This window comes from Enoplosus armatus, chromosome 13 (assembly GCF_043641665.1).
Source record: "Enoplosus armatus isolate fEnoArm2 chromosome 13, fEnoArm2.hap1, whole genome shotgun sequence".
Classification (NCBI taxonomy): domain Eukaryota; kingdom Metazoa; phylum Chordata; class Actinopteri; order Centrarchiformes; family Enoplosidae; genus Enoplosus; species Enoplosus armatus.
Window position 1 is genome coordinate 18,101,704 of NC_092192.1, and position 22,595 is coordinate 18,124,298.

Below are 22,595 nucleotides of genomic sequence, written 5' to 3' on the forward strand. Positions count from 1 at the left end.
TATTGTACATGATGTTTTGTGAATGTGCTTTTAATTAGCCCGTGGGTAATCGCGCAGACGGTGTCCTTTTTCAAATCAAACCAGTCCAAACTGGAATAAAAAATGCGTGCGTGCTGGCTCCAATGAAAAGCACCAGACGACTAAATAAAAGAGGCACGCGACAAACACGGCGCTCGTTTACCGTGTAAACGCCAAAAAAAAAAAAACAAGGCTAATTATGTGTTTAATAAGAGATCAACCCCGATGCCTCCGTCTGCTCCAAGGTTAGGCCGACGCGTTAGCCTCTACATTAACATTTGGGTCATATTATCGGAGAAAGAGAGCTGTGAAATGAAATTCAACAGCGATATATGGCAGTGATATATACTGTCGAACGGGACACCCGTGATATAACCTCAGTATTTGATGGCAAAGATACACAAGAGTCCATTCAACAGCAGATATAGCCTGCCAACACCAGCCGTGTGGACGAAATTGGAATTCATTAAAAAAAAATCAGGATTAAAAAAAAGAGCTTTAAAACGACGTTGTACTTACATATTTCTGGTAGTATTGGCTAGACAGCTGTGTTGAAATCCGGACTGGAAACGTTAGCGCGTGCTAAGTGGCTGGCAGATGGATGTGGATTGCCTTCTGCGCTCCTCTCTACCCTCTGGCACCCTTTGGTTGGGTATTGTGGCGTTTGCCTGCCTATATAGCCCAGGAGAACTGGCTTGTATCTGCCGCTGAGATGTGTCCCCTCGCTACAAAAAAACGCTTTCCTCTTCCTATTTCTACGGTGATGCGGCACCTGCAGGCTGTCTTTGGAGCCTGGCGCTGTCGGAGTCCGTGCAGTAATGAAGGTGTAATAAACAGCCGCCTGGATTAGGTGGACAAAGATGGCTCGGTGACGTCAATCGCGGCGAGTTTCATGTTGAAATGGGTGGCCGGAGACTTCAGACACACCATTTTAATGCCATGCAAAGCGCTGTGTTTTATCTGTAGGTGTTATTGGGACTCTTCGCATACTTCCTTTACAGGCATTACATGTCATGGTCACGCTTGGGTTTAAAGCCGCTATAAAGGGGCTTATTTTGATTGCAAGTCTGTATGTCAACAAAATGGCGTTCCTCGAAAGGGGGTGTGGCGAGCTTCGCAGTAGGTGCCTGGTTATCATTCATAGTGGATATGGATGTAGTGAAGAGTAAACCCACCTGAAGGCAATTTACCAACCTTTTGTTTGAGGAGCAATGCTATTATTATTCATCTGCATTACATTCAGTATAGTAAATTGTAAAATGTCTGACATAACTAAGGCATAATGTTCTAAAGCTTGGCCCTTGGAGCGCCAGAGACTCTTCCTGTTCCCTGATGGGACTTCCAGAGTTTTCCAAGCAACTATGAATCATTACAAAACAGTCAAAGAATGGACTGAGACATATATTTTTTAATCTATTTAGATGATTCATCCTCACTAACTTTTTGTACAAAATGATTAATTTCAAGTCTTTTTAGCATTTTCTGTAAAGCCAATGAGGGAATACATAGAAATGATAATTAGTGTTTGTTTCTTAATTTGTTAGTGTGCATTACCCTTGAATTTCTGTACCATACTGTAAACCCAGAAAGGTGGAAGCAACTGTCACCTGGTACAGGATCTAATCAATAATCTGTGCATCGATAGGCCTCAGCTGGCTTCATGTTTCACCCCATTTCCCCAGAGGAATAAATAAGTATAATTTTTTTTTAAAGTCCACTGTTCATTTACATGAATACAGTGTCTCTAGTAAAAAACATGTTGCATTATAATCATGCCGATGTTGGGGGAGATACTTGGAGGAAGCTCTTGACAGGTTAAATCCACTCACTCAAACATCCAGTTACATATTGAACCTACTAAACCTAACTTGACCTTAGCTGACACATCAATTGGCTTTCTCTGCAGCTTTAGTCCCATAGGCTCAACTAAATTACACAGGCTGAAACCTCATGTGAGTTTGTAAATCCACTCACAATCTCACCACTGACCTAGAACACTTGTTGGATGTTTTCTGGAATAGTTTCTTCTTTCTTGTTTCGTGGAAAATAAAATCTTTTGTTTCATTTTATTCTTTGTGTTAACACCCCTAACCACAGTATGCGTTCATATTGATTTCAAAACAAGTTTGTGAAGCCGATTTAAGGTGAAGAGACCTTTTAAAAGTCAATGTCAACTTGTTGTATGTTTCAAAGAGCCCACATGGTGGTGCCATAGGACAGCTTTGTTTTATTGCTAACATCCCTAAAAAGTAGGTGCAGAGGTAGATGACCCCCTCATGGTTGTGACCTCCATGATATTTTGGAGAATGTACAGCTAGCATGTCACACGTGTTCAATTGCTATCTGCAGAGCCCCAACCTTGTACACTCTAACCCCGTTGAAGTATACTGCTGCCTTTACAAGACATGAGGAGAGAAATGTAGCAGAGCAGTTTTTCTGTATTTACTTACATATGTTGCTGCTTGTATGAATTCTCTTATATTGTATTTCTGGCATCCTTAAACTTCTGAGCTTCAGGGCAGCAAATCTAGACAAAAAAAGAAATGCTAATAACAATCACATTTGGGGGTTTGGGAAGAATGATCACAATGTGCTACTGCACGCCTTGTTGTTGCAGATCTGTTTGCAGTCAGTCCAAGGTTTCAACACACAACACCAGAAATGTATAGCTGCTGTATGATGTTTTCATTCCATTACCGTGCCTGTCCTGTTAGTGTTAGTTGTGCTAATTTTGCCACTTATTCAACTTATTATGATATATTCTATTCAAAATGCATATTAAATATAGCTAATCTATACAAATTAAATTTCAGATTTACATATTTGTGTACTCGTAATTACACGGAATTAACAGAACTCAAAACAATATCTTCACGATATATTTTGATTTAATTAAGTACACAATCCCGAAAATGCAACCAGGAAACCATGCAAAGCTGTTCTGGACGGAAGCTGTGAACAAATTCATTGTCATGTATAGCCTGTAACTGGTTCTCCCACACTGTGGATGATGGAAGAATTGTAATGTGTGGGAGATACAGGTACACTCCATGTGTTGTACGGCTCAGACACGCAAGTCTTGATCTATAATAGATCAAAGACTTCTTATTCTGAAAAGAAGAAGTCCCCTATAGTACAAGTCTAAAACATTAGTAGAGAGATTGAAAGTATGGATCATTCTGCTCATATTCTGCTATTACCCAAAACTATAAAAGAGTATAAATATCAACCTTTACGTTTCATGTCTCATAGATATGCTCATGAATGACATTGCCATGTGTTTTTCTGCCTTATGTGGATCTTGTGCAGTCAGGAGATTTCTTGCTGACATAAAACTGCAATAATTTTCCTTTAGGGCTCCGGAAAACAGGTTTCCACATGAAACACAATCAAAGAAGCAGTTGCAACAGAGCTGGGAAATTTATTTTTTTGTTTAAAAGTGCCTTTACAGTACCCCATGAGGTATACAATTTTGATGAGATGAGACGTGAGGTTGTGAACGACTGACATGTTGTTGCGTAGAAGACGTTATCGTTGCATGGAGTTAGACACACACTATATGAACAAACAGTTTCAGAATCTCAATTTCATGGCACAGTCTAATGAGAACAGAAAGAAAAAGACAATGAATCCAGAGACGATGTTTTACATGATAAAACCCTGACATTTAAAAGTGAGGATTTCATTCACAGTTGTGGTCCTATTTTGCACTTGCTCACGTTCCAACAATCACAAAAGGTGTGTGGCACCAAAACTACCCCTACGTTTGTGCTTCAAAAGCCTGAAGCACAAACGTCTAAACAACCAAATAAAACATCCCTGGTGAGGTTCTTGCTTTTCTAAAATAAACCTACCTACATATTGCTTAAATTTTGAATGCATTTGTGCAAAAAAATCTCAGTGACAATTAACATTAACCAAAAGTAAACCCATACACACCTGGGACATCACTAACTCGTTTTGTGTAAGGAGTGATATTGCACTGCTTTTCAATAAACACAAAGGTATTATACTGGTGCCAGACATCTGTCAGTACACCCATGATACAGGCACCCACTGTGGGGTGGAGGTGGCACGCTCCATGGCCTCCTCCACACCTTTCACACTTTCATCCACGTCGTTGTTGACCAGAACCACGTCAAAGAAGTGTCTATATGTGGTCGAAATGGCGTCTGACTCTTTCTGGATCATCTGCAGGTTTTCCGTCTAGGAGACAAGACACACAGGAGGTTAGCAGTTGTTGGCTGATAGAGTTTGGTCAAGTGTATTCAGATAAAGATTTAGCACCTGGGCAGATGTGTTGGTCGGAGCGATGAACACCACCAGAGGTGCAAAGTCAGCAGTCCGCAAGACTTTCAAGGTCTGCATTAAAATGTAAAAAAGAAGAAAAGTAGTATTTCATTAAACAGATTAACTTCATGGAAACAGCTTGTACAGGATAACATTTACCAGGCCAACTTCACATCCAAGGGGTACAGCTTTAATTCTTAAGGGATACCTTTTTTGGGTGAAGTATTTAATAGGATAGCTAATTTTGGGGGGGATTTTATTGTTTGTTTTTTTTCTAATTAGATATACAGATACAGAGATTTGACTTTACTTGAATCTGGTGATGTTAAAACAAGAGTACAACCTTCCTCACTCACAGCTACTCCTTTCATGGTATGTCTCCAGAACAACCTGTCAATGCTAACCTGTGGTTCCACATCCAGCACAGCGATTTTGTCTTGCTCGTGGATCTTCTGGATGGTCTCAATTTTGGTACCAAACATATTTCCCTGGAAGCTGCCGTACTCCAGTAGCTCGTTCCCAGAGATGGACTTGGTCATGGCTTCATTGGAGATGAAATAATATTCCTGCCCATTCTCCTCCTCCTTACGTTGGGGTCTGGTGGTGTCTGTGAAGACAGTTAAAGACTTAACCAAAGGACAATTCTGCAAACTCAGCTGTTCACGGTCAAGTCTGTGGGTCTACTTACGTGGTGCAGGGTAGGAAAACTTCTCAGGGTATTTGGTCAATAGTGCATTTTTGATATGGCTCCTTCCTACGCCGGGTGCCCCTGAAAAGAGCAGACATTTTAATCAGACATTAACTTTCAAGTCTGAATCTTTAGCTACAGAAAAATACACATAATTAAGCTACCTTTAAATTGTCTGGGGCTGTATTAGAGCTCTGTACATTTACATGCTTACCAATGAGCACCAGTGTTTTCCTTTTAAAGGCAGGGAGCTGAACAACCTCCTCATAAGAAATCACATCCAGCTGGTCAAAAACTGCAAAAAGAAGGGACTTTGTGTTAAACAAACCAATTCCACAGTAAAACTGAGAAAAGGTCCAGGAAACATGTTTCCAGTGATGCACTCACTCGAGCTGTGTTTAGCCAGGTACTTGTCTTTGCACTTCTTTTTCTTCCCAAACGGGCTGCAGGACTGGCTGCCCTCTCTGGCCTTGCTTTTACTTGCCACCCTCCTGCAGCGGGGAAAGACATTCAGGTTCATTTTTGCTCAGTTCTGTGGTCTATGCTGATGTGGCACATAACATTATGTCGACCTCTGGCATGTCACCACGACTGATAAGTGTGACTTCATCACTTCTTCCTCAGGTAGTACAACAGAGCTGTTTACCATTCTTGGAGCTCTGGGGAGGGGATCAGTCCAGCGAAGTCAGCAACACTGCTCTCCACTCGGCCTTGCCACCAGTTGGGATCCTGCTTGTTGATGATCTGAATGATGTCACCGGTTTGAAACTTCAGACCTGCCTCTTTGCACGGGATAAGGTCGTCCTTGGCGGGGTCATAGTCAAACTGGGCCCTCATGTACATCTGTAGATTAAGAACACAGGTGGTGTGTTTGCTTTTTGGAAAAAATAAAGAGTTCATAAACATTTGCAGTGTGTATTTGGTGTGTGTCAGGACATCACTGATAACTTGTAGACCTTACCAATGTGTTCTCCCATCACCTGGGTCAGCTGTGTCAACAGTCTCTGACAGTCTCTGTGTATTTATTGTTGCTGTTTTTTTTAAGTTTGAAATGAAATAGTCAACATTTTGTTTTTCTTACATGCTTAAGCCTTAAGAAGTGGTACATCTCGAGTATATGTTCAAAATCTCAACCCCCACTCCACTGTGATTGCTCTCATGTGTATTTCTCTATGTAACAGTGCATCAGGAGCTGTTCACAGCTTGCTGACAAGTGCAGCGAACATAATAGGCCCATATTGTTGTAATGAGAGCTTAACATTATGAACATATATCAACCAGTAAATGTTGGATTTCATTCTCAATTCTCAAGGACAGATATTCATAGCGGGACTTTCTAACATACATTTGTACTATAAATGTTACTTTGGAAATTCACCCTTAAACAGAATTTACAAGTTCATGATATGATCTCTTACTGCTCAGTTCATACTGTGAAAATAAATTACTTTCTCCCAAGTCCCAGCGTGAGGTCTGACATATTAAATCGATGACTCACTTCCTGCAGCTGATCTACACAAACAAATAGGAGAGTAAACTGAAGCTTAATTTCAAACCAAATGAGGTTAAAATCACCACGGACCACAAATTTGGTGTCCTATTAACATCCAGAAAATACACGATCAGAATACTAACTCTTCCTGGGATTTGTAATTCTATTTTTGGGAGAGATCAGTTTATGTACAAACCTTGACTAAACTGTCAAAGATCACAGCAGGAACACATGTAAATTCTCATCTGGGTAAATTATTACTATTGTTAGTAGAGTTCATGGACATTTGTGGTTTCCCCAAGTTACTCCAGTGGTAGCTGTACACAGACAACATGAATGCACCTATTAGAGTAGGTATACTGGAGTGGTCTGGGTCACCAAAAATGATGTTCTTTGAACATTAAAGTATTAAAAGTGTATTAACTAAGCCTACATATTAATGGACTACAAGCTTTTAAGTAGACTGCCATCACTGACCACAGCAAAGACGAACCTTAATGCAGTGATAAACTGTATTAAGACAAGAGCAACATCACAGAATATAATGTATTTTATGTGGTTATTAAATTAAAGTCATATCATATTATGCCATACACTATTGTTATATGTTGTTAAATCAATAGCAGTCGACAAGCCGGCAGCTACTTTTATGCCACAGGGGGCACATGGCTGTCGGAGAAGATGTGATGCGTTGTGGCCAGCAGATGGCAGCATGAAACACACTGTTTCACGTCAAACTAGCGAAACTAATGTGAGTGATGTTCTTTGAATTTAAACTCATTTTATAGTCACCTGGTTGTTCATTGACTTACAGAAGATTCACCTAATAGAGAACAAAATCCTTTAAAAAAAGTAAGTTGTAGAGGGAAGAACTGAAAGAAATGTCTTTGTAGATTACACCGCTATAAGTTACCGTGGGATCTGAATGTAAAGCTCATTTTCTCATGCAAATTTAAAAAGGAGTTTGGAGCGAACAAATATCGAACACAAACTCCACTCAGAACAAAAGTAATTATCATTGTTATTACCTCACAGGCTCGGGATCGACCCTGCAGGTTGGGAATGATCTTCATTGTGACTACTCCATTGGTTTCTTTCTGTATGTAAAGATGACACATTTAGTTGTGCAATAATGACATAAAGATTCACATTGAATTACGTGCCAAGATTATAGTCCAAGTCAGAAGGTATCAACTCACCAGGATCTTTTGTAGCTGATCTACAGTTTGGTTTGTCACACTTCTTCCATTGATTTCTGCTATTTCGTCCCCTTCGTGTAAGGACCCTGCAGAGAAGAAGAAGCCAGGAGAAGTGGAGTAACTCTGAATATGCTCTTCTGTGTTCCAGCTCAGTTTCTGTATCACAGTCGTTATGGTGCTAATATGTGCTAGCAGCTACTGAAGTCATATTTATTCTCCTGTGGGATATGCAAAAGACATGACAAGACAATTGTAATACTGAGTGGCAAACCGCATCCTCAAAGCACATCTGACATGATGTGATCGAAAAATAAAATGTGTTTTATATGTTTGATATATTTTAACTGAATGATTTAAGTATCATTTTACTGCTCAGCTCGCGTATGGCCCGAGATACAGAAATGATCTGTTGACTGAAACACATGCAAGACATTTTATTGACCCTCTCATCCTGCAGGCACTGATCAGGACATGAGGCAGACCTCCTCCACGACACACAGACGCTGATCCTAAGACAGATTTGAGTGTGGTTCGGACAAACTATTGACCCTTTGTGTAGAGAACTTTCTTTCTAACACACTTTCTAACACCAGGTCAGCACACTCCCCACTAACACTCAGATCAAATCAATGTGTGATGAATTACCTTGTCTGTGGATCATGCCCCCGTGCAATATTCTGGCCACAGTGCACCTTTGTTTGTCGTTCAGCTTCAGAGTGACCCCCTACGGACAAAGGCCACAGTCAATGAGGGGGAATCAGCAACAGTAATCGAACAACATAAACATCTTGTGTGTGTGTGTGTGTGTGTGTGTGTAGAGGCAGGTAGTATACCATTGGCTCTGAAGGATTCTTTTCAAATGCTACTTCTTTCATCTTTGTCAGTTCCGCACCATTCATGTGTCCAGCACTACCGTTGGTATAAACTTCAGCCCCCTTATTCTCATAGGTTTGCATAGCCGCCTGTTTGAAAAAAAAAAAAGAAGGTACACATTTATTGTCTTATCTCACACAAAATTATATGAACAACACAGTTTAAACCTTCCTTTATGCAAATAATTGGGCTCATTGTTCTAAAAGGTTTACAGTCCGTTCTTCTGGACACATCAGATCATTATCACTCTGGTATTTCCAATAACTCAGGTGAAAGCTTTCTGCTAATGTGTGCCAACAGCTATGTTTCATTTGCAGTTTCAACATATGTTCAAGGTTGAAAATTAACCCGGTGTTATAACACCTCATTAGCCACGTCCAGTGTTCTGGTCCACCAGGTTCATGTGGTCATGGATACCACCAGTCTCATCAGGCGATCATCATCAAAGAACAGCATTAATGTAAGGAAGCCAATCCTTCTTGGACAAGCTTATAAATGTATAGTGTTTGAATGAATTTTCAAAGTTTGGTATAGAAATGAAAGAAGAGTCCAAGAAGCAGGATAATCCCTATCAGCAGAAAATTTCCATGCTCCTGCCATAGTGTCAACAAAGATGATCTCTACTCCAGGTCACCGTCAGACAAGAGATCCACATATTTTCAAAGCTAAACAGGAAAGAGCTCCTCTGACAAACAAAGACAGTGCTATTATTGAAGAATCACATTAAATGTATTAGGCACAAGATTAATGTCATGTAATGTAATGATTCCTGTGCAGTAAATTGGCATTTTGTGGATAGCACTCATGAAGAATATAGAACAATGAATGCACAATATCAAGAGGTATATAAATCTGTCACTACACTGACATCAGAGACACGATTACCGGCATCAGCACAAACTTTCTGCATGAAAAATGACACATCAGCACTGCTTCAGCAAAAAAAGTATATTATCTATCTTCCAGCATCAGCACTACAATAAACCAATAAATATCATTATCGCCCTCCTCGCCTATAACCTCAGCCCTAAAATACTGTGCAGAGCAGCAGTTTGGTGTGTAATGCAGGCAGGGATGTGTGTTTCTCTCATGAATGTATGTCCTCATAATAAAAAAATATGTTGGTAAGATTGTTAACATAACATATATATATATATATATATGTCTGTGTTCACATTATTCTGACTTGTGGCTCCTCTGGAAAACTTATCATAATCATTTTTTCTGTGCTCAGTAAGAATAAGAAGAAAATATTGGTGCTTGTTTAATCAGGCAAAAATAAATACATAATAATAATGTAAATAAAATGTTCCTATTTCTGTACTTATACTTAAAGTCTATGAGTCAAGAGATAGCTGAATGCACAAGTCATGAATGTCAGCAAGTTGTTTTTCTGTGCATGATAGTTATTTACCAGCCTTGTCAACGCTGTACAGAGCCAGGAGGGAGTATTTGCACGATGTCCCGTCGCGGACAGATGAAATGACATCCTCTGAGGAAAAGGGATCCGTACAGCAAATTTTGCCACAGATAAAAATCTGCAAAAACTGATGTCTATCTCTGAAATCCAAAGCTGTCTTACTTGTTATTTCTATTCCTAGAGCAAAACATTTCTTCTGCTTCACAGACAACAGGAAATTAAATCTGTCAGTCCGCATGTTTGTGATCTTATGATGGGTGTAAATGAACTTGATGAATGTGTGTAAACGTACAAGACATTGTAGCAGCTGGGTGGTCATATATTGACATTTATTGTTTTTCCCCAATTTGGAGAAACTATTGTGTTGGCTCATTATAGGCAGGAATAACTGCTTAACCTCCATTCACAAATACTGGGTAGTTTTCCTCAAGGCGTGGAGCAGGAGACTCTTTACTAAGTGCTGGCCCTCAGGACTGAGCAAGAAGGGAACTGACAAATGTTCAATCTAAAGGTCAAACTGATAATCTGCTTTAGCACAAAACAACTGACGCTATCTGAAGAATATTGACAGATGTCTCACACACAGCAGGTAACAGAGGGAGCATGTCCTACCACTAAACACTAACATATCTGCGTGATTAGCTTTGCTTTAGCATTTCTAATTAAATGCGTCTCATCATGGTTTTGACAATGAGCCCCATCAACCTTTATCATTCACACTCATCAAGAGTGTGAAGAGATAAACACAGGATTAAAAAAAAAAAAGGTCTTCATCTGGTTCGTCACAATGTGTCCCACTCAACTGTTAACAGTCAACACATGTTACTGTAACTAAGGTCAGGAAGCCCTTTCAGAAACTTGAATGCCAGTTGAGGGTGTGGAGAAGCAACAGGATACACAAACAGCCGGGTGGAAGGCAAAACACACTCAGGAAAGAGCAGAGTGCTTCCTGTTGTGGACATTTGCTCATCTTGAGGTGGGTTCGTCTTTATCTGAAGAAGATCAAACAGCATGTGATGGGCGCTTAAGATAATACAAATCTACACCTATTGTTCTACCACAGTCTAATATGATTGATTACATTATAAGACAATCTGCCTCATCTGTTCTTTCTCTTGAGATGATTTGCCTTTTAATTAAGAAATATGAATTATTTAACATTCCCACCTGTTGGATTAAGTCTGATTAAGTCTGATCTCTTTAAGGAGCACAGTAGGAGATCAATATTTGACCTATGTGGGACTCTGCCTTTTAAAAAAGAAACAGAGTGGGTAATGGACCTATCAGAAAAACTTAAATAACTACTGTACAGCCTCTTTGAACACGGACTGGAAGCATTTGGATAGATTATACAGAAATAGCTGGAGGGGCTGCTGAAAACCAGTAATGAGGTAAAACATCCAGTCCTCCATCTCATGCAGGGCCTCATCTGACTTGCCTGAACTTGTTTGGGTCTTAACATATAGACTTCTGTTTCATTTCACGTCTGAGGTCGTTACAATGAAAAGTGTGGCTAAAATAACAAGCTGTGTAGTTGTCCTTTGGTTTAAATGCATGAATGACTGTCTATGTAGGGCTGCAGAACAGTAAATGTGAGGTATTTGGAGGAGTCTCCAGAGGGTAAGGCAGAACAACAACAGCAACACTGAGCTGGAGGCCTGCTCACTTCACTCATGTTCATTACCAAACTCAAGATAAAGAATCCTTTAACACAGTTAAACAGCCAGGTGTCATGTAAAATATACACTCATGTACCCCAATATGACCAGCATTACACACAGCAGTCTGCACTGTGAGGTAATGGACCATGTGACCTCACTTAAAGACAATGATTTCACAATTGGCAGAAGGACACACGGGCAAAGATTGTAGCTCAAGGCTATCGAACCGCAAACTGCTGATGTCAGGAGAGGAGTTTCCTCCCTTCACCGTTTCCCTCAGTCCCTCAGTGGCTCAGTGCTGACTTTTCAAATTCAGAGAAGAAGTTTGGCAGAGTTCCCCCTGCCTTTACTGGCTGCCAAACTGAGGCCTACAGAGGTCGTTAGGATTTAAGTTGCAACTGTTTGAACTACCTTGTGGTACACACATGGAAGGGGCAGCCAAGCTTAAAGGCAAAGTCAGTGGTTTCACAACATAATCCGCCCTACGCCTAAAACAATAGCCTGGTACATTGTGATGTAGCAGACAACCTGCCTGGTCTCAGCTGCCACTAACTCCTCAGCAGCAGCCCAGCAATGGCTGCAGGCAACACTACAGAGAAGTGTTCAAAAGTGGACCAACGCTAACTTTACTTCCAGTCTTTCTTCTTTTAAACGGCATAACACTGTCCCAGAAAACAGGCCGGCTGCTGTTACTTTTAAGATGACTTTACTGCCACAGTTAAACATCTTAACATGATGGCATTCATTCAATACCATGTGTGTGGCTCTCTGCCTGTAGTTTACAGGCTCACTGTGGTATGACCTCAGCTGGAAATGCAGACCATGACATGTGATACAGCCTCGTTTCCCCAATTCGTCAAATGATTCCCATATGTAGTTTTGGGGGGAATGCAGAAGTGAAATTGCCAATGCAATGTCTACTGGATCCCAACTAACGCTGACTGAGCAATGCTGAGCCATGCAGTGATACTAACAGACAGATCTGCATCATGTATAGGTCTTTGTTTAAGAGATCAACACATTCAGCTGCTGTAAGCTGTATTACGAAAACACAAGCAGGGTCTATTTTTAGAGATCTTGTCGAGGAACAAACAACGGTCATGTGTCCCATCTCTGCTTCCCGGAAGCAAACATGTCCACCAAAATATGGGGGGCAAAAAAACAGGGGGGGGAAAAGGTAAAAACGACACCCTACCTTGTCAGACTTTGGTTTGTTTTGCAGGAGCTGCTCCAGGTACAGATCGGAGAGGGCAGTCCGGACGCTGTTGACAGGCTCCAGTATGACAGCAGGTTCGTTTTTATTGGATTTTAACGTCATCTTTCCCTGTTCGCTAGAAAGAAAAAAAAAGCCTATGAACCCGATGTGCCCCCGCTCAAGGTCCACAAGAGGCTGGCCAGAAAATGTTGCGAGGGAGGAAACTGCTGATAAGGAGCCTTGACGATGTGATAAGTCACTCTCTGAGAGAAAAGTCCAAGGTTTGGATCAGCAGCAGGTGAGGTACAGGAGATGTCTGCTGCGGGGACACCGCTGACAAAGCAAGTAAACATGTAACTGACTGCTGCTCAGAGGGGAAGGCTCATGTTGCCTTCAAGTGTCCCCTGTAAGCTCCTGAATCCCAGTACTCAAGTCGTCTATATTACCTTGCATTGAATTGTTTCTACGCGGAAATTAAAGCACAATAGACCAAATAGAAGTGTTGCTGTGTCTGTAATTGTCTGTAGTTTGGCCTAAACAGCCTAAATACTACATACGAAGAGCTAATTTGCCAAAATCGAAAACACCATTCTTAAAATGAATAAACCGACACCAGTTTGATTGATATTCTCTGAAGTGCACCAAAACAAAACATGATTTAGGAAAATAAATAAAAACGGAGATATCCGTTTATGCAAATGAACCCTTCATAAATAGGATAGCTACTATATTGCTGTGTTTATACTATAACCATTTGTTCTGTAGTGCAGATCACTTATGTTCTTACATACCTATTTAATACTTTCTATCAATCAATAAAGCAATTGAGATTGTTAACTGGCGTCTAAGAAACACTGGAAACAAAGTGTGAGAGCCGACAAGGATTAATGGAAACATACAATAATCATAGATAAGGATCGCCGAACGATGATGTCGTTAATTGTCGCTACCATGCTGTATGACTCCCTAACTTCACATTCTGGTAAACTTTCACTTTCATATTTCTTACTTAAAAGTAGTTTGTGGACACTCGACGGAAACGTTCAGATTTCCGACAGTCATGAATGCAGCATTACCGCAGCGTTCTCAGCAGGTCTGCACTAGAAGCGAAATAACGGCGTCCTACTGACGGCGATCAGCTGACTTGATCAACATGTCCGTAATAAACACCGCGCCAGGCTGCAGTATGCCTGTCTGGGTGCTCATTTAAAAACAGAGTACTCCCATCCCATCACCTATAAATACATCGGGCATACACAAACAGTGTTGCAACATTCACGGGTGTGTTTTTATAAGAAGAATTAAGTGCGCCAATGTAGTCAACAGGAGGGATCATATTCCAGAGGCTATGTACAGGGGCCAACGCTCCCTGAACGCAAATAAATAGTTCCTATAAATAAGACTAAATAAGTCCCTATAATATGAGCTCTGGGGCCCAGAACATATAGTCGAGTCCTCGGTATGAAGGGCCAGGATTTAAAAAAATACTGTTATTATATAAAATTGTTGAAAAGAAACATAAGCCTAATATATCTTTAAAGTAAATATATAACCATACATAATATGCCCTTTAAAATAAGACATAAGATACTGTAAATGTGATTCTTATTTGCAATAAAATAAAAAAAGAAGAGGTATTTTTCATTATAGTGATAAATGAGGTATCACTGAAACATTTTGGTTGTTATCACTGGACACAGAAGAGACTGACTTCTCTCTCATACATGCGACCATACTCACTTTGGACATAGGCTATATGCCCTGATACGATCCCTCATCACCTCTAACCTGGCGCTCAGGCGATAGCAGACAGCGTGACTGCAGCATAGTGGGCTAATTGTGAGCTCAGATCTTGAACACAGTTGCTGCTTCTGTTCCAGCCTGCGGTGTTTATGATTCCAGTTTCTTTTCCTGCTACCTCAGATTAAAAATGCATTTACAACAACCTGCACTTTAGGGTCCTGAAACAACACAAAAGAGTGGTTTTCATCAATGACATGTTCAATACAGAGGATGCCTAATGATCCATTACCAGAGGAGAAGGAATACACATGCTTTATGTCTGGTATATCCAAAAGGCCATTCTTTACTTCTAGCAATGCACTTCTTACTGTATGTAGCTCCAAATCGCTCTTGTTTCCTTAAAACCTCCCTAATCAGACAGTTGACTCAGAGTGGTGAAAACAATGACCTGTTGCTTCCTCGTTGTTACACTTAATAACACAACTGCTTGGATGCTCTATCATGTTTTATGTAAGATGTTATTCTATTAAACGTCCTGAATGTTTTTTTTGGAAACCCCAGCATGCAGTAGGGCCAAGGCTATACTGTTCCAACAGCTGAGCCCCACTGCTCTTCACTGTGAAGCACACCAACAAACTGGTAATTGGGGGAGAAGGAAAGAGGTTTTTAGTCAGGTGATGAGTGTATCAGCCATCACTGACACGGCCCAGTCCGTTTATGTCTGGCTCCTCATGAGTTCCCATAATAGAAAAGGCTTTTCATGCTGTCCGGTGAGCAGCACACGCTACTTCTGCCACACTGTCACCTGATTTACCCACTAATCACTCTGTTTTATCAGTGTCTTGTTGCAACACAAACGTCTGCCGTCACCCTGTTACTCCCCTTCTGTCCACTAGTTGCCCTCAGAGGTTCCCACCTCTGCTAGTCTTAGATTTCCTGACATATTTTCCAGCTGAGGTGGGCCCCCTCTCCTGACACAAAGACCGCTTCCACTGACATCATAAAACACAGATACACTATTGTGTTTTAAAACATTAACTTTTTGGGGGAAAGAGCAGGACATAGACAATGCCATATACTTAATAACTGCAGTTTTTAAGCCTTTTTAAATCGAACTCTAACCCTTTTTCACGATCTAGACGGCTACCACCATGGCTGAACAATGCCCCGAGGGAAACCCTGCAGTCACCTGATCACTCACCTGCCCACACGTCTGTCACCCATCAGCTGCTCTGCTCACCTAACCTCATACAGTTTACTTGTGTTACCTGCCTGTCCACTTCTTTGTTGCTGACTGCAAGCTTGAGGTTAAACTGTCTCTACTGTCTCTGCTCTGTCTGTTCAGTCTACTCGTGAGTCCCATGGTCTGAGCCCAAAAGCACATCTTTAATACCCAGCACACCTGTTGAACACATAGGAGTTTTCACTTATTTTGGCTGATTAGACCTCCATGCCAGATTGTGCTGGCAAGTACATATGAATTGTATTGCGTTATACTGTCAGGTGCTTCTATTATTTTGTCCACTCCATTTATATCAATGAGGGTAGGTTGTTTGTTTGTTACTTAGCCTACCAAATAACACACTTGTCTCCAGGGCTCAACATTAAGTATGGATGGATGGAAGTATTATTATATTATTATGCATAATGCAATAATAATAATAATAATAATAATGTGGTAGTGATGATGATGATGATGAAGATGTAGTATATTTATGTAACACTTCATGAAGCTCAAAGACACCACATGTATTTAATGTTATTAAGGAGACTGGTCTCATCTAGTTTGTTGTTTATGTGGGGTAGACCTACTGAAGCCACCAGTGTTAGCGCTTATATCCGGACATTATCAGAGGACAGACTTGCCTCGGACCCGCGTGAGACGAGGACAAGATCCATTCTTCGGGCCGACCAATGGCATTAGTTCGGGGTGTGGTGCTGAGTTTTTAGGGAGCCCCATGGAGGGATTATTAGGCCTAGCAGCTGAGAACATCCACGTCGCCACCCCACGTGAAAACGTACTTCCGGTTATCGAGGTGGAGGGAGCTACGCGTGTGCTAAACAGTCCCACGGTTTCTGGTGTGTCGCGGGTGGCTGTGTTTATCTTTACAACGTTAACCCAGACTGCAGGAGATACCATGCGGCGTTTAATAATTAATCTCGTACGTTCTCGACGTAATGAGAAACGTCGTGAGATTAAAGATGTAGTGTGAGCGCTGAAGGAGAGGAAGCACGCTGCTTTCATTCAGGCGGCGACTGCACAGACAGAAGCGGGCTGAAGTGTGGGCTTTCTCCTGCTTCACTGATCAGAACTTGTGTCCACGACCCCGACGATGTTGGGCGCGTTAAACAGGACACTGAGAGCTGGAGTCAGACACGCGCAGCTATGGAGACACAACATGCAGACCCGTGCGTGTGCTGCGCGTGCAGCGACTTTTCAGTTACTTGAAGACTGTCTCAGTGAGTTTGCTTAACATTTGAACTCAGTGTATACCTGTATACCTGTCTATGAGGCAAAAGCATTAACCCATGTGTATGAAATGACCAGTGCTCAACTATGAGGGGACGCCGATGCTTCTCAACTACGTGTGGCTGCGGGATCACTGCCGCTCTGCTTCCTCATACAACCCCAAGACCAGCCAGAGAAACCTGGACACGGGGAGTATAGACCTCACCATCCGTCCCGACCACACAAGTGTGGAAGATGGCCATCTCGTCCTCGCATGTAAGTCGGTTTTACGTACACTTGTGTCAAACCTGGGGCCCAGTAGCTCTCCACTTTAGTGGTACCGGTTTGTTTGTGGGTCTCTCTGGATATACAATGAAACTGTATATATTCTGTTGTGTGCAAACACATTTTTTTTAGCAATTAATTAGGCCTTGCATTTACAACACTTAATCACAATTGGAAATTGTTCTGCATGTTAGCACTACATGACATACATACATGACAGGCGTCAACTGGCACATCATAGGACGTTATGATTGGCTGGAGCAAAGAACCTTAAAGTTCCAGGCTGAAATGCTGTTTCTGAGAAAACAAAATGTAATGTTTTTAGTAGTTAACAACACAAGTCAGAATCTCACTGAGAGATATATCATGTTTGAATAGATGTTGAAAGTTTGGTCATCTATTCAAATATATCACTACTTGTTACATCATTAATAGCATTTCTTACAAATCCATCAGTGTTTTTGGAATCCTTGCATCAACGAAAAGTAAATTATTTTCATTGAGCAGGTGAAAGTTTTGAGAACGTAAGCACTAAGAAAACAAATCCATGAAAGATGAAATAAAACATTTCACAACATCAGTCATCAACATCAGTCAATCATTTACTTCACTGAGCCAACAAATTGCATCCTGGAATTGTCTCTAGGAAAACTCAGTCATACGCTGCACATAAGAGAATGTAGCCTCTCCACAGGCGAAGGTGAAGTGGACTTTTCCCTCTGTGATGATGGTGTTTTCTTGTCTAAAAAGTCACCCTGTTGTCAGGTAATCCTCAGGGTGTGATCGAGAGTGTTTTAATTGTATATCATAAAGAAGATGTTCACTCTTCAAAGGAGCATTATATAACCTGGATTTAGACATCGACCTCAGATGTCAGAACCTAGTGGATTGGCTCAGTAAACATTTGGCTTTAACAGACGTTGTCACATGAAAATATTAGACCAAGACATATATTTGCTGCTCATGAAGCAGTAGTTGTAGAAGTCATGGTTTCAAACTCAACTTGTGTCCAGTAAAACAGTTGTCTACGGTTTACTGTAGAAAACTGTCACCCCACCAAGTAGTGTCTCAGCCAAAAGGCAGACAATTGGTTCTTAAAACTCTTGGGTCGACTCTGCAGTTGTAATAGAGCTGAGGAAACCTGAAGGCTTCTCCTTTCACATGATGACATGTACTGACAGGATGCAGGAACAACCTCCATACTCCCTTTCTAAGAAGGTTTGCTTATGCAAGCACCCACATGGAGCAGGCCTCCAAGCCGTCACCCACCGAGCCGTTCCCCTGAGAGGCCCCAGCAGGCAGAGGTGGACTAGCCGGGGTATCCCTTATTCTGCCCCTCAGCCCAGCTAGGCTCAGGTCTGACATGAGCAGGAGGATAATTATAGTGCTGGAACATTCAGTTAAAATGGAGAGCACAGCACAGACGGGGAGATACCATCACTACCAGCTTGTGATGCCATAGTAGTGCAGTCAGAGTCTGACAGCTTTCTCTGTGTGGGCATCTGTCTGGCTTGTGCTGCTCAGGGTTGTCCTAAAGACTGACTGATGCCTCCCTGTGGGTTGCTGGGCTTTTTTCTTTGGATGCTGGACTGTTACAGTGTTTTTATGTATGTACAAGAGTGGCACTGAACCTTACATAAACTGACAAATGGGGACACGTCAGCCCCAAGACAGCTGATGATGCACATACTCCCGTGGGCATACTGGTACTTGTGCCTCTCCCTGTTAGTGGTGCATATTCAAGGTCAACTGAGTCTGCGTGTGCACATCCTATCCATGAACATTGGCCCTCACAGACTTTGGCTTTGCTTGATGCTCAATCTCAATGTTGGATACTCATGTTGCACGCAGATCAGATCGAATTATTTTATGTATGCTTGCACTACATGAAGATGGCAAGTTGATGCACTGCGGTACGGAGCACATCCTGAGTTTATTCCATTTATGTTTCTGTTACTGCACATTGTGTAATTGAGATAAAACACTGTAAAATGGTCACCAACACTGGACTCAGTTTAGCCAAAATCAGCCCACTATACAACTCAAAATTGGGGTATTTAGTCCTTGTACCTTGTGACCTGCCGGGCCCCCTGGCAGGTAAAAAAGCAAGACTAAATACCTACATTTTATGTGTCCTTGTGCATTTAAGCACCCATCACGTACAGAGCACTCGACAACCATCAAATCAACCCGTGCTCCTTAAATATTCTGCTCCAGGTTTAATGAAACATACATTTCTATAGGCATACGTAAACTGTAAGCATAGAAATACAAATTATAAAGGTCGGTTTTGACACAAGGCCCCTTGAGAGGACAGGGCTTTAGGATAAGAGATTAGATTTAAGGTGAGTAAAAATACATGAGACGCTTTAATGCCCTCATCATTTCAGGTTATTGTGTACTTCAGTGCATTTTACTGAATTAATTTTCAGTTAATCAAATTACTTAAAAAAACAAATTGCCAAACTTGTCTGGGGCTCTGGAGCAGTTGTCCACTCTGTCCAGCTGGTAATCCAGCCATGCCAATCATCAATCTAATCAATTTTCTACAGTAGTTAACTCACATATGTGATCTTCCCTAATATGATTCAATCTTTCCTAAATAATTGATTAAGATGAGTCAAAATCAGGTCATGTGCAGTATTTAATGCAATTTTTCACAAATTGTACCCAATAACAATATTTTCCATTTCTGCATCCCAGGGCCTGGTGGTCATGTGTCAAAGTACAGCCTTAGCTGGCTAGCTGAGAGCAGCTATGAAGGGAAGAAGCAGCGCCCTGTCCAGCCACGCATCCTTTGGAATTCAGACATCTATAAAAATGCAAACGTACCTTCCGCTAAATGGGACGCGTTCATGAGCAGTGATGAAGAAGTCAAGAAGTTTCTTCAGAACTATCTTCTGTATGGGATCGCTTTTGTAGATGGTGTCCCAGCTACAGTTGAGGCCACAGAGGCAGTTACCCAGAGGGTCAGCCTTATCAGGTACTAAGTGGTTCTTTTATGCCTTCAGTGAAACTCCTACAAATGACATTCTCACGCAACTATTCTTCATTAGCGATTTGCATTCGATGGAAACATTCAGAGGCAATGCAGAAGATGCCCGGTCCTGTTTGCTAATTCCTAATCCGTTTGTGTTTTGTCTGTTGCTGATCCACAAGGGAGACTACGTATGGAAGAATGTGGAGTTTTACTTCAGATTTTTCCAGAGGAGACACTGCCTACAGCCAGCTGGCCCTGGACCGCCACACTGACACCTCGTACTTTCAGGAACCATGTGGGTAGGTGCGATGTGGGATTTCAAAACAGCCACAATACAATGGACGTGAAATGGAAAGTAACATTGAAAAACTGTCTTCCCAGAAATAATGTTGCAGTTACTCACAGTTAATCAGTTACATCTAATCCACAGACCTCAGAGTTAACAGTTTTCATTATACTGAGCAGTTTGTCTAGGGACAATGGATGTAAGTCCTGCATGTTTACATCTTGTATTATTATACTGATGTTCATTAACGTGCTCTGTCCCTATCAAATAAATAGATAAATAAATACAATTTTCATTTTGATATATCTAAAATGAAACCCAAGAAAATATACATTATTAATAGTTTTTCTAGTAAAACATGCTGTAGCTTTAAAAAAAAAAAAAAAAATACTGATTTTAGCGAATATTCTGACTTGTTGCAGAATCCAGGTCTTCCACTGCCTCAAGCACGAGGGAACCGGGGGAAGGACACTACTTGTGGATGGGTTCTACGCTGCTGAAAAAGTTCGCCTGCAGTCTCCTGAAAACTTTGAGCTGCTTGCCCGTGTGCCCATCAGGCACGAGTACATCGAAAACTCCGACAACCACCGAAACCACATGACTGGCGTCGGCCCGGTGCTCAGCGTCTACCCTTGGAACAATGAAATGTACCTGATCCGGTATGTCAGCACTTTGATGTCGTTTCACTCATATATGTGCAGCAGACTTCTTCAATGTTTCTCTTTTAATTCCATCTAATTACTGTTTGATAAAACACTTTAACATTTTGTGCTATTTTCATCCAGTGCATCACATCTTTTATGCATCATTGTATACACATACAACAGTAATAATTCACCATGACATAGTGTATTTATCATCTTTCAAAGTCAATGTTGGATTATAATATAGAGGTTAATGAATTTTACCTTTGAGCTTTGTACGTCTTGCTATTTACGTCTCAGTAGGTAGTACAGTTCATTTCTTTTCCCTCATTTTATATTGTGTTTTTTAAAGGAATATTTTGTAGTTTTAAAGGTATGATGAAATGTTTTAAACTTCAAATTGACAACAAGATCGTTTTTCAACAGATACAACAACTATGACCGATCGGTGATAAACACAATCCCCCATGACCTCGTTCAGCGATGGTATGTGGCACATCGAGAGCTGACAACAGAACTAAGGCGGCCAGAGAACGAACTGTGGGTGAAACTGAATCCAGGGAAAGTAAGACGGCTATTCAACCTTTGCGTTCAGAAACTCCCACACCAGAAAACAAACATTTATAAATACTTCTCCAGATGTCAGTATTTACAGCTGTAGGATAACTGAAAAGTAAACAAAAAAATACAAGTGTGTGTGTAATTCAGTGTAATCTAAGGATTCCACCCTCTCTTGTCTTCATGAGGTGATTTTCATAGACAACTGGCGTGTCATGCACGGGAGGGAGTCTTTCACCGGCCTGAGGCAGCTCTGTGGATGCTATCTGACTAGAGACGATGTCCTCAGCACCGCACGCTGCTTCGGTCTGCAGGCCTGATCCTGGACATGAAGGTCCCTTCAGTTTTTACTCATTCTTGTTCATTATTTTGTTTGTTGATTGTTTTATCTACAATTACAGAGTATGAATGTCTCTTGAATTACATTTGAAACATTAAATGTATAAGTTCTCAAATGGCTGTTTGTTCTGTATTGTCTGTATTGAACAATCATGTGATCACATGAAATGGCGTAATGGAAGATGGGATGCACAAAATACATAAAGGCATCAGTAATATTACCCTTCAGAGAGCATCATTACAGTAAGTTACAGCTAATTAGCTCTAAAGTACCGCTGAGGCTGATGGGAATGTCAGTAGTTTTGTGTAAGTACTTGGACGATTTTGGAAATTTTGACTTGATGATGGCGCTTGATGAAAAATTGGGTTATTTAGTACAGTTCATCCTCTGGAGACCATGAATGTTGGTACTCAATTTGCAATCCATGGAGCCATGCGGCTAGCATGGCTAAAAAGAACACTTTATTCAGAGGTG

At 41.2% G+C, this 22,595-nt stretch overlaps 2 protein-coding genes across 2 annotated transcripts; one reads left to right on the forward strand and one right to left on the reverse strand.

Annotated features, from left to right (window-relative positions):
- Window positions 1–3,419: 3,419 nt before the first annotated feature.
- Window positions 3,420–13,164, reverse strand: mpp1 (MAGUK p55 scaffold protein 1). The gene is made up of 12 exons (XM_070916701.1): window positions 12,837–13,164; window positions 8,521–8,649; window positions 8,333–8,411; window positions 7,688–7,773; window positions 7,517–7,585; window positions 5,643–5,839; window positions 5,384–5,487; window positions 5,211–5,291; window positions 4,997–5,077; window positions 4,713–4,915; window positions 4,306–4,380; window positions 3,420–4,224 (listed from the first exon to the last, which is right to left on the reverse strand). Exons 1-12 carry the CDS (start codon window positions 12,957–12,959, stop codon window positions 4,048–4,050), a joined length of 1,404 nt encoding a protein of 467 aa, XP_070772802.1. The 5' UTR covers window positions 12,960–13,164; the 3' UTR covers window positions 3,420–4,047.
- Window positions 13,165–16,705: 3,541 nt separating this feature from the next.
- Window positions 16,706–22,196, forward strand: tmlhe (trimethyllysine hydroxylase, epsilon). Its single transcript, XM_070917744.1, has 7 exons — window positions 16,706–17,039; window positions 17,128–17,304; window positions 20,017–20,296; window positions 20,473–20,592; window positions 21,002–21,238; window positions 21,650–21,788; window positions 21,970–22,196. Exons 1-7 carry the CDS (start codon window positions 16,913–16,915, stop codon window positions 22,099–22,101), a joined length of 1,212 nt encoding a protein of 403 aa, XP_070773845.1. The 5' UTR covers window positions 16,706–16,912; the 3' UTR covers window positions 22,102–22,196.
- Window positions 22,197–22,595: the final 399 nt, after the last annotated feature.

Coding starts and splice junctions, on each gene's coding strand:
- mpp1 (XM_070916701.1), bottom strand. CDS start 12,959: ATGACGTTAAAATCCAATAAAAACGAACCTGCTGTCATACTGGAGCCT. Junction 7,774..8,332: donor GGGCATGATCCACAGACAAG/GTAATTCATCAC, acceptor TCTTCTCTGCAG/GGTCCTTACACGAAGGGGAC. Junction 4,916..4,996: donor GTTTTCCTACCCTGCACCAC/GTAAGTAGACCC, acceptor CTGTCTTCACAG/ACACCACCAGACCCCAACGT.
- tmlhe (XM_070917744.1), top strand. CDS start 16,913: ATGTTGGGCGCGTTAAACAGGACACTGAGAGCTGGAGTCAGACACGCG. Junction 17,040..17,127: donor GTTACTTGAAGACTGTCTCA/GTGAGTTTGCTT, acceptor TGAAATGACCAG/TGCTCAACTATGAGGGGACG. Junction 21,789..21,969: donor TGAAACTGAATCCAGGGAAA/GTAAGACGGCTA, acceptor TGTCTTCATGAG/GTGATTTTCATAGACAACTG.